Genomic DNA, 12,509 nt, shown 5'->3' on the forward strand with positions numbered 1-12,509 from the left:
GTAATCATTGAAATTACAAAAACATCATCTTTAATCTTAATAAATTTGTGAGTTAGAAAATTAGTTATTAATCAATTAATCAATTTGTTGACTTCTTCTACGACTTGAAAAATAGAACTTCTCCGGCAACTATTTTCATAATTTTATTATTTTATCCCATGAAATACAGTCCAATTTCTGTACGAGATACTTGAACCCGTGCCGAGTGATACCCTGACTATCTGATTTGAATGTTTTTCTTCCTGTATTTTTCGTATAAGATACTCTACGAAGAGGCTAGGATTGAGTGGGAATGGAGGGTCGAACGTGTGGTACGAGTGAAGTGATGACGAGTTAAATGCGAAGTACGGATGGATTGAACGCAAGGGTCAAACGGGGGTGACGTGTGGAATAATGTCGAGAGTCAAACGTGAAGCATGAGAGAAATGATCAGACGGGTCTAAAGGGGGAGACAAGTGGAATGATGACTAGGGTTTAACGAGGGGGACGAGTAGAGTGATGACGGGAACCAAATGGGTGGTACGAGTGGAGGAGAATGGTGGAGTGGTCAAATGGGGGAGACGAGTGGAATGATCATGAGGGTCAAACAAGAGAAACAGGTGGAGTGATCACAACTATCAGACGGGAGAGACGAGTATAGTGGAGTCATGCGGAGGTCATACCTCGTGAAGGGTCAAATATCGAAATGGTCTTACCCCGCGTGGGTCTGTTGCAACGCATGACCCTTGCAAGAAATGATCTTGGTGATGCTTGACAATACAGAGATATGACCCTCGCGATATATGACACTTGTTGAAACCTGACTCCACTCACCTCCTCCTTTGACTCTTGTTATCTATCTACTCATATCTCCCATTTGACCCTCGTTATCAATCCACTCATCTCTTCCGTTTGACTCTTGTGATCATTTCGTTTGTCTCCCCCTCTTAACCCTTCATTCCGCTCATGCCTCACGTTGGACCCTCGACATTACTCCAATCGTCACACCCCATTGACCCTTGTATTCATTCCACTTATCAGCCCTCTCGACTCTTCTGATGACTTTACTCGTACCTCATGTATTGCGAATATACATCCGACAAGTACCTTTATTTGAAATCCAAAAAATAGACGATTTGCGGATTCAAATAAAACTGTCCCGGTAGGGATGTTTTTCTCTCATTTACAGATGGTAGAAATTGTAACGTGACATTTTCGTATGGGAGTCAAAAATGCCTATTACCTTCGCCCTTCTTCCCCTTCATCTAGTTAAACTCAAAAATGCAAAAATCTATGGACGCCAGGTAATTTTTAGCCGGAATTACCAAACCGAAATAATCTACAAAATCAATTCTAGTTAATTCAAAAACCTCAAAAATTTACTCAGAAAGGGAGAAAACTAGATTTCTGGGGAAAGGTAACGGTCCTTGGTTCGCTCAGTGTGCTAGGTTGTGGAGAGAGGGGTGGATTTCAGGTGGAGACGGGTATTGGGTGGTTAAAACTACAAAAAAAAGAAGAGGTCGACACTGTCCTTACGTGTTTCACTATTGAAATTTGTAAAAATTATTAATTTACATGATTTTCTCTTCGCATTGATCTCACAAAAAAAAAGATTCGTAACAATACTGATTAAATAGCAAAAAAAAATTATGATCATTTGAATTTTATTATATAATACAAAAGTAATATTTGGTCGATTAACTCGACCACAAGTGAGGTCATCAAATTCCTCATACCACAATATACAAGAAAAATTATCGATTAATCCCGAAATACTCGAGAATGTCGGCAATTGAAGGTAAAGTTATGCCAATCCCTGTGAGAGTGAGAGACAGAAAAATCTAAACCCAGCGATATACGTACAACGCATTGCGGGAAACTAAAAACTCCCTAAAACTAAACTCGCCGTAGCGGAAATTCGGTAGAGTAAATTTTCAAAAACCCATAGCCAACTTGCTCGGAAAAGTCTAGCGAAGCCCATGAAACCAAAATTATAATTTTGGGATCATTGGGAGCCACTTCGGATTAGTTTACATCCGGAGGGAAATTTAAACGGGGGAACACTCACGGAAAGCGATAGCCACCACTTGTGGGCTCGTTAGCGGGGTACCGCGAGGGGAAAAACTCTACGCAATTTATACGTAGGGAAAAAAAAAGATACTCCTCACCATAGGAGCGAGGGAGAAGGAAATAGCCCACGTCGAAAATCGTCCGATTTCGACTGAAAAAAAAAATGCAGCAATTTCACTATCGAACAGACACACTCGCTGAACCCGAAAATCATCTCAAAAGACGATTTGGATAAACCGGAGGGGGTGAGAACTCGGTACCGACCCGATTTGAGTGGAATATCCGATCCAAAAATCGGAAGGGCCCACGGATAAATATCCGGGATAAGGGATAATGCCCAAAAAAAGGCAAAATTCGAACCGACAAATATGACTAAAAGGGGGTGATCAACCACTGCATGTGGCTGAGCGCCACGCGAGGGATACCGCCATGAAGGGGAAACGACGCCATTCGAAAATGGCTCGAAATTAGGGGGAAAAATACCAGAAAACTCACTGTTTTTCGATGTTTAACGGTCCTTTTCCCTTTTCGGACCATCCTGGATTCTTACAGCTTCTTTGAAGGCACAATAATCCGTGCAGACACAATTACGTCATGTGGGCACACACAGAAATTCACACGCGACTAGTTCTTTGGGATGGTCAACGCGGAACTAACTGCCCTGTGTCAGTGTCACGGGCACTAACCGCAGCGCGAATTCCGGCCAACAGAGGCGGGCTCTGATTGGCGGAGATTTTGGCACATCAAGCGGTGGCTTTGATGGCGCCACCGAATGATTTCGGGGAATTTAAACGCGAAAAATACTAATTATTCTATACGTAACTTTATAAAATAGACTAATAATTAATCTGGGCCGAAATGGTGGACGTTTGGAAAATTACCGTGGATTTTTGGCGCCTCCTACGGGTCGGTTCTCCTGGATTCACGGGGTTAAAAGACCGATACTCCTAACTAATTCTCTTCAATCTCCCAAAATCTTGATGCAACCTGGCAATTTACGGGATACAAGGGTTGCACTTGTTCCACGTGACCTTCCACCGAAAAACTGAAACGTAACCAGTTAACTACCGTAAAATCCATTATAATTTGGAGCGCCGGTATTTCAACCGGACCTCAACGATTTACCGTAAGATTAACAATAGGGTGGTTCCCATAAAGGTTATCGGATGACTCTAAAATTTGGCCCTTCTTCACGATAACCCTATGGGCCCTCAAAAACGCGTAATTTCAGATTTTGATTAGTCAAAAAAAAAAACGAAACGAAACCGCAAAAATTACTAAACGGAAGCGCGAAGCAACGAAAAATACCTCCGCTCAAACGGAAAAACACGACTCGATTATCCCAGGGATAATCGGAAAAATGAACACACCGGAGTGGGAAACAAAATTCTACTTTCTCTCTCTCTCTCTCTCTCTCTCTCTCTACTCACGATCCGTTACTGCATTTCGCCGGAGGTGGATGTTCTCAGGTTTTGGTGGTATCTCTAACGAACATCCCCACATGTTTGTTACAAAATGTGAAATGCGAAAAATGAAATATGCACTCACATGACAGAAATCATTTCAAATGATTACACTGAGTACGATTGACTACATTTTGATTATCAAAAATGATTACAAGAAGTGTAATCATATGATTTCGGGGATTACAATGATCCCATTGATTTCACTGTAACTACACTCTGATTACACTTTGATTACAAATGTAAATAGCCCCTCGCATTGTGATGGAATCTTTTTATTAACTTCCCGCATAGGGAAGTTATTGTATGCACCCCAAAAATAGAAAATCGATTGGACATCATATCTCTACGTTTCGAGGTCTCCAGAATCATTGTCGACAATTTTTAACAAAATGTCCATACGTATGTGTCAGTGAGTATGTGTGTGTGTGTTTTTTTTTATGGTCTGTTGGGAGAATGCATTTACGCATCACCACCTGAGGGAGGGAATAGGTGAATCCCTCCGTCAAGTGGGGTATGTCAGACTCGGATCTACGATCAATACCGACTCAACTCCAGTCAGAGCTATTTTCTCTTATCCCATATTCTCCACCGGACTGCCGGCAGGCATTACTTTGCGGGGGGGCGGGCCATTTCAGCTGTTGCTCTTCCTTCATAGCCATTTCTATTTCGTACATTTCGTACCGGAGGTTCTGGTAGCTTCCTCATTCATTCTGCGTTCTTCCGCTCGCGTTCCTCTTTTCGGAGCTCCTTCATGATATCCGCCACAAAGTTGCTTGTTTCGTCCCAGGCTGCCTTCGATGAGAGCATAACTTCTACCAAGTTCTCAGGCCGAACTCGTCTTCCAAGTGCAGACTCTCAGTTATCACAATTCATGCTGAAGCGGCAAGCGAAAAACACGTGTTCGACGTTTCATTCACTCCTGTGCAGGCCGGACACTCCGGGGAATCCTCATGTTTGTATTTATGAAGATAAGCCCGGAAGCACCCATGTCCTGACAGCATCTGTGTCAAGTAGCTATTCACTTCTCCATGCCGACGCTTTAACCAAGCATCCACCTACGGGATAAGACGGTGAGTCCATATTCCGCTCCCTGAGGCGTCCCACTGGAGCTGCCATTGGTGTAAGCTATTTCGTCTCTCTTCTGCCCTGAGCTCTGCTGCGCTCACTATATTCGATCCTCTCCACCGGTACAGGGATCTTCGTTCCTCGGCTAACACTTCAATGGGCAGCATCCCGGCGATAACACATACTGCATCCTCGGACACAGTGCGGTATGCTTTAGCAACTCTGAGAGCGCTCAATCGGTAGACTGGTGCCACCATCCTCCGTGATTCCTGCGTCTGCAGTGGGTCATCCCAGATGGCAATGCCATACGTAAGCACCAACGTGACCACCGACGATAGTAACGCTCTTATCCTCTGCTTAGGGCCTCCTACGTTTAGCATGAGGCGCGATAGGGACGCTCTGAGCCCAGACGCCTTCATACCCACGTACTCTGCCTGTTGCTTGAAGTTGAGTCGGGCATCGATCATCACCCTCAGGTATCGGATGTACGGCTGGAGGTAATTTCAAAAAACGCGAGCTGCAGCGTGATAGTCTCAATATTCTTTCTGCTAGGGATCAGCACGGCTTCTGTCTTATGCTCCGCTAGGTTTAGGCCTACTGTATCCATTCAGCGGCGGATCGTCTCGAAGGCCATATCAAATGCGAAGTTGATCTCCTCCAGGTGTTTTCCCACGATAACTACAGCCATGCCCTCCGCAAATGCCACAAGTTTCACACCTTGTGGCAATTTCAGCTTGAGCAGCCCATCGTACATGATATTCCACAGGAGAGGGCCCAGTACTGAGCCTTCAGATACCCCTCAAGTGACTCTGTACTCATCCGGACCACACTCCGTGTCGTACTTGAGAATTCTTCCGGTAAAGTAGCTATCTACCATCCTTCGCAAGTATTCAGGTAGATGCAACTTCACAAGAGCCTCCCTTATGCAGTCCCACCTGGCTGAGGTAAAAGCATTCTTGATGTTCAGTGTCACTACCAGGCAGTACTTCTTTGTGCCGCCGTACCATCTTTTCCCTGAGATCGCCTCCTTACCGGTGTCGACGACAAGGCTGATGGCATCGAGCGTAGATCGGTCTCTCCGAAAACCTTTCTGGTTGCCGGCTAACAGTGATTCAACTGTTGCTTCTATCCTTCTATGAGTGATGCGTTCGAGAATCTTGCCAGTAGTATCGAACATGCAGAGGGGACGATAAAATGAGCGTTCTTCCGGCGGTTTTTCCTCTTTTGGGAGTAATACTAGCATCTGCTGCTTCCACTTTGCAGGGAAGGTACCTTCCTTGAGACACTTTTTGTACACGTCCTGGAACAGCGCAGGCATCCTCCGGATGGCCACTTTCAGCGCAGTGTTGGAGATTCCATCTAGGCCAGGAGCCTTGGTGTTCTTCACTCCACTGCAGGCCTCCATCAGTTCCTCTTCGTTGATTGGTGGAATTGTCTTCTCCTCTTCGTATTCGGTGGTACGGTGGAGTTCCGGTTGTTGTGGGAACAGCACCGTGATGATTTTCTTCAAGAGTTCAGAGCAAGTCGGCGATAGCATTGGTTGGCCTTCAAGCCGCGTCGTCACCGCCTAGTATGGTCTACCCCATGGATCCCCTTCAACTTCTGCAAGGAGCTCATTCCAGGATTGCCTCTTGCTAGACTTGATGGCTATGCTGAGCTTCTGGCGTGCTTCCTTGTATTTCAGCCGTGTCTCTCCGAAATTTGGCTTCTTTCGGGCTCGCTGTGACGATCTCCTCGCTTTATTACACTCCTTACGCAGAGTGACGATGGTATCATTCTACTAATACATCGCCGGGCGCCAACTGTTGACCCGCTTTCTGGGCATGGTGGCGTCACAGGCTTCCGTGATCCTTCTCATGAGGTCGTGCGCCTTTTCCGTAGCATTATTGCCATTGATCGGATCGTCGCCTAGTGCAATTAGGTATGAGCTAAAATCGAAGGTGCTCACTTTCCAGCCAATAGTGTTTATCTTTTTAGGCGCTGGCTCGATCCTCCGGCTGATAGTTCCTTATTGTTTATTTCCTTACTTTCAGGGACTAAGAACAAAATTGAGGAACGAACAAAACCCCGGTTTTGGCGTTTTCGTTCCCAAGAACGCTTCGAGAACGGGAACGAAATGAGGAACGAAATTACAAGAACGTTCTTAAGAAGAACGAAATTGCAAGAACGTTCGCGCAAGAACGAAATTGAAGAACAACATTATTGAGAACGTTCTCGAAGAACGAAATTGAAGCACGAAATTAGGAAGAACGTTCTTATGAAGAACGAACGCATTGAGAACGTTCTTGGCGTGTGGGACGGGACAAAATGGAAGTAAATCTCATTAGATTTGGCAGCGTCGCATTTATGCGATCCCCATAGCCTGCACGGAGAAAATAAAATAGTAAATATTACTATCCATGGTAAACATTACCATGTCTATGGTAATACTTACTATGTCCGGATTTTGACATAGTAATATTTACAATTTTATTTTCTCTGTGTGACGCGCGGTATAAAATTCATCATTCATGAATGAGGGGAACATTGGGTGTTTCGTTGATTAGTGATTTTGTCATTTAGCGTGAAGAAACCAATGATCGGACGGGACGACGTCATTATATGGGGAAATGACTAATCCGAGAAGTGGTGCCCTAACACTTTCATGAAAATCTTTTCTTTTTTATTGAAATAAAGGAAAAAGGGGATGCACGGTTATTCGATTATATGTTCTTCTTTATGTAAGGAAAAAATGTAGGCATGAAACATCATTTCATCAGTTTTCATCAGTTTTCATTCTTTGATAACATTTTTTTTTTATTTAACAGAAGGAATTAACCAATTTTGAATTCTATACGATTGATTCTACGGCAAGTCATATCAAGTGAACAAAATAATTTTCATTAAAAAATATTAAAAATTGAAGGGCTAGTCAAGGTTTTAAGAGTCGAAAAAATCGGACAATGACGATTCTCGATAAAAAGAATGGAAAAAAAAATTATGTAGATTTTCATCACAGGAGACTCACCCAAAAATCAAATTGCAATAAAAATGGAAAAGTCCTTTTGAAGATGTCTAACTCCATACGTTGGTCCCTCTTAAGAGAATGAAATTAAATGATTTGAGATAATATGTGGGGAGGGGATGAATTTTGAATTCTCCATTCACGTTATAATTGACTATTGTGATGAATACATGCATCCAATTTTTTTTTCTTCTATCCTTTCGCGAATCTTCATTTTTTTTTCATTTATGATTCGTAAGAACTTAATTAGTCCCTCAATTTTAAATATTTCTCAGTGAAAATTTCTTCGTGTATTTGATATGACCTTCCGCAGAATCAAGCGTATGTAATGTAAAACGACTTAATTCCTTCTCTTAAATAAAAAATAAATGTTACCGGAAAATAAAAATTTCCTGATGTTTCATGCTGACATTCTTTTCTTTCATAAAGCTAAAATCGAAAAAATTGCCGAAATTCTTAATCAAATACTCTGGTACTTGAAAGAAGTCGCGCGACCCCACTTAAAAATAAAAAATGATCTGGAAATATTATTGCTCCCTATAGGCTGAGAAAATGGGTCAAAAGGCCATTTTTATCGTTATTTACAGCCCCTAGAGCGGATAGAGGTTTAATTCTTCATCCCTTTTGTTTTTTGAGGAAATCTCCGAAACTATAGCGGATAGAACTCTATCTTAATCTAACGCCATTGGATAGAAGAGATAGCGGGATTTTTTGTAGATCTTATCCTGCACTACAAGAAAGGTCCTTTTCGAGAAATCACAATTTTGTTTCAATCCTGAGATATTTTTAAAGAACTAATTGACTACTGAATCTGGAGATGATTTTCTGATGAATATCTTTGAATTTACGGTAAATGAAAAAATGTTTATAGAAGCTTTTTTGTGGATCTTATTTTGCTCTACAAAAAAAATTTTTACGAAAATTTCTGTATTTTCTTTAGATTTTGAGATATTTTTGAAAAACCATTTTTTCTCAGGGAACAAAATTTATTTTTCCCCGCATTTCAACGCTGGATTGATGAGAGTACCAAAATTGAAAATATGTTTTATTTACGAAATTTTCTGCGCTTTCCCGTGAAAGAAAAAAAAATGCCAAGTTTGGGGAACGAACACAAATGGCCGTTTGAAACTTTCTTTTGGAGTTTTCTATGTCAAAATGTTTGGAAACATAAAAGACAATATTTTTTCCAAAAAATTTAGAAAATTTTCGACAAAATCTATGGGTTGAATTTTTTAATTATCCACATGGATAATAGTAATTAAGAAATCGAAAAAAAACAGAATGAAGAAAAAAATCATCTTCCATATCTCCGCCGATAATTGAACTAGAGACCTCCGATTGCCCTCTTTTTCCTTCATTTCAACTATCCTTCTCGATCGGAAACATGGAAAAAACTTTAAACGAAATTTTTTGTACACAGATAGCGGCTTCGGTCTCATAGAAGACATTTTAGAAAGAAAATGTCAATAAATTCTGAAAACTACAGCCTCCCGTGCGCTGTTGCCGAATGTCATTCCATTTCGTTCCGAACCGTTCTTTTGGGAACGTTTTTCAATATTATTCCATTTTGTTCTTTCGTAGAGGAACCTTCTTCATATTTTTGTTCTTCAATTTCGTTCTTGCGCGAACGTTCTCACAATTTCGTTCTTGATTTCGTTCTTCTTGAGAACGTTTTTTTTGGTTTCGTTCTTCGATCCAAGAACGAAAACGAACGAAGAACGCGTTTTCAAACCCTGCTTACATCCCCAATCGACTGCCCAGGCGTTGAAGTCCCCGGTCATTGCCACCGGAAAGTGCTGCTTCGCATCCTCAGTCAGTCTGTCCAGGAAATCCGTAAACTCGTCAATCGAGAGACTAGGTCGGGCTTAGCAACTGTAGAAGTAAATTCCATCAATCTTAGCCTTCATGAAACTATTTTCATTACTACAAAGCATGGTCTGGAAAGGGTAGGTCCCACAAGACCAGATGACTGTCTTTCTACTAGCGTCGGTAACGCAGGGTTGGGTGCTAAGATGTCTATATGGCTCCGAGACCATGACAATGTCAGACTTCAACTCCCACACAGCCTGCTTGAGCAGATCGTGTGCGGCCTCACAGTGGTTAAGGTTGAATTGTATCACTTTCATCGTTGTTTATTGATCAGCTCCTGAAGTGCCTCCTTATACACTGGGCATCTGGTGCTAACAGCAATGTGGGCACAGTTCTCCGTGTTACCTTACTCTATGGACAGGGCGCATTGAGGCTCCTTTTTACAGTCTGTAGCCTTGTGGTCTGCGTCTGAGCATTTAGCGCAGAGTTTGGACCGGTCGATCTTATTTCTGCATTTAGTGGCGAGATGTCCGTAGTGCCAGCACTTGAAGCACTGCATTGGCCTCTCTACTCTTCTTATGCGGCAATTTACCCAGCCTATCTTGATCTTCCCATGCTCTCCCAAGATCTTTTTCACTGTAGTTGCTGCGAGTGTTACAGAGGCAGTCTGGGTTCCTCCATATGCCTTAAGCAAGGACTTCATGGTATCTGCACCCATCTTATGTCCCTCTCCGGCTGCTTCTTTCATAGCTTCGAGCACGTCCTCCTTCGTCGTCATCTCGTCGAGGTCTATTTGTGGTCCTTTACTGAGTACTTCGGCCTCATCCTCGAGGAGGTCGGCGACGGTTTTGTGTAGCTGGGGCCGTCAGTAGATTTTGTGCCCATTATAATAAGTATATCTCCGGTAGTCGTCCTGCGGATCTTGTCGACGCATGCACGGGCCTGATCTATGGGGACGTCTCGTTTGACTCGAATAAGGGTCTCCGAGTACTTGTCCTTGTCCTTGGGATGGGTAATCAGCGCATCAGGTCTAAGCGCTGGTTTTCGGCGTAGCTTCTTCCCATTTTCCTTCTTTTTCATATGGAGTGACTACTGAGGCTGTTCATCTAGGAGCCTCTCTCTTCTTCCCCGCTTCTTATTCTTCAGGTGTACCCAGTCCGGTGATTTGGCAGGTGGCTGCGCCGGTGGGACTATCTGGTCAGCTAGATCTTGCTGCTTCAATCTCTTCCATTTTCGGGCTGCCATCTCAGGTGAACCCTTCGAACGCTTCCTGCGTTTTGCCCTACGAACGTCTCGAATATTTCGGGTGTGCTGCGAGGCATCTCCCGAGTCCTCTATCTCCGAATCCTTCACTGTTGATTCGGAGTCCGTCCGTAAGCGCTGTAGCGGTGGCGCTTGTAGCTGTTGAACCGGCCCAGCGTCAGAAAACTGAGTCCGAGTGCGTGCTCTCTCCAGTCTCTCGAGCCTTTTGAAGCCACTGCCAATAGAAGCCAGCTTGAATCTAATCTCCGTGTGGATATTCATTTTGGTTTGGACAAACTCATTCAAATCTGCGATGAGCTTATTCATCCGTACCCATGTTAGAGAGCATTCTGTTTCCTCCTGAGTCTGTGACTCTACCCCACTTGTAGCATTTGAGGCCAAGTGGTCCACCTTTGGAGGGAGTGATGGTAGGCTCCTCTCACATACCGTGGAGCCAGCATAAGCCACCGGGGCTTTCACCCGATCGGAACTGACGGCGAGATTTCCTTTGACAGGCATACCCGCATTGCAATTTTATGTTGTAATGTCACTCATCATTATTATTTTAAGCTGATGAAGGGAGCTCACCCTATTCTCTTTGCTTAGGCTGTTTGAGGGAGACTACTCTGCGCGCCACCTTTAGAGTTGGGCTTCTGCATCAAGATGTCCTGAGAAGGACAGACCTCGATATGAACTGCTCCTTGGTTGGGACGTATCCCTTAAGCCCCTCTACCAACAACAAAGTCCTGCAGTTCCCAGAAGGGGTGCGTGTGTGTGTCTTTTTTTGAACGTCTCTTTAGAGAATTCCCACTTGAGGGAGGGAATCGAAATTTCTTCCTACAACTGGGGTATGTGGGGCTCGAGTCACAAGGACTAATATCCACTAAACTCCGTTCAGATGAATTCACTAACCTTTAAATCCCTCGCGGCACTACTGTTAAGTATTACTTCACGAGGGAGGTCTCAGCTCTTTGCTCTTCCACATTGTTTGCATCTAGAGTACATCCTCCTACCCATCTAGGATGTTGAGTGTAGGTAGGAGGTTCCAAAAGATTTTTCACCTACGCTGGGGCCTTCCGCTGGCGCTCCTCAATTCTTAGCTCCTTCATGAGGAGCGAAGTTTCTTGTTACGTCCCAGGCTGTCTGCGATAACAGCATTGCTTCCACCATGGATTCAGGCAAGACCTCCCTCTAAACCCCCCCCCCCCTAATGCTCCCCTAATGAGGGGCGACACTAGACATCAAGAATGGGGGAGCAGACCAGCGACATGGGGGATTAGACGATGGGTCCATCTCCACTTGGTCGAATCTGTCCACTTCTGCTACCATCGGCTCAAGCTCTTTCGTCTCTCTTGGATTTTCAGTTCTTCGGGCTCAGCGCTTCTGATCTCTTCCGCTGGTATAGAGATCTTCGCTCCTCAGCTAATAGCTCTATTGGTAACATTCCTGAGATCACGCACACTGCATCCTCAGATACCGTCCGGTACGCACTCGCAACTCTGAGAGCACTCAGCCGATAGACAGGTGCAATTTTACGGCGAACTTCTTGCAGATAAAGTACGTCAGCCCAAATGGAAATACCATATGTAAGCACTGACGCAACCACTGAAGACAGCAGAGCTCGTCTCCGTTGTTTAAGACCTCCGATGTTGGGCATGAGGCGTGCTAAGGTGGATCTCACTCCAGATGCCTTGATACCCACGGGCTTCGGTTGCTGCTTGAAGTTGAGTCGGGCATCGATCATCACCCCCAGGTATCGGATGAATGGCTGGGAAGTAATTTCACAGGACCCGACCTGCAGCATGATAGTCTCGATTTTCTTCCTGCTAGTGATCAGCACCGCTTCCGTCTTATGCTCCGTCTTAGGTTCAGGG

General features: G+C 44.0%; 1 protein-coding gene across 1 annotated transcript; it reads right to left on the bottom strand.

Moving 5' to 3' along the window:
* Positions 1-4,220: 4,220 nt before the first annotated feature.
* Positions 4,221-5,047, bottom strand: LOC107044089. Its single transcript, XM_015265836.1, has 2 exons — positions 4,707-5,047; positions 4,221-4,353 (listed from the first exon to the last, which is right to left on the bottom strand). The coding sequence occupies exons 1-2, from the start codon at positions 5,045-5,047 to the stop codon at positions 4,221-4,223; spliced, it is 474 nt and encodes a 157-aa protein (XP_015121322.1).
* Between the last annotated feature and the right edge of the window lie 7,462 nt (positions 5,048-12,509).

Source organism: Diachasma alloeum, unplaced genomic scaffold, assembly GCF_001412515.2.
Source record: "Diachasma alloeum isolate Michigan unplaced genomic scaffold, Dall2.0 Dall_scaffold_00675, whole genome shotgun sequence".
Lineage (NCBI taxonomy): Eukaryota > Metazoa > Arthropoda > Insecta > Hymenoptera > Braconidae > Diachasma > Diachasma alloeum.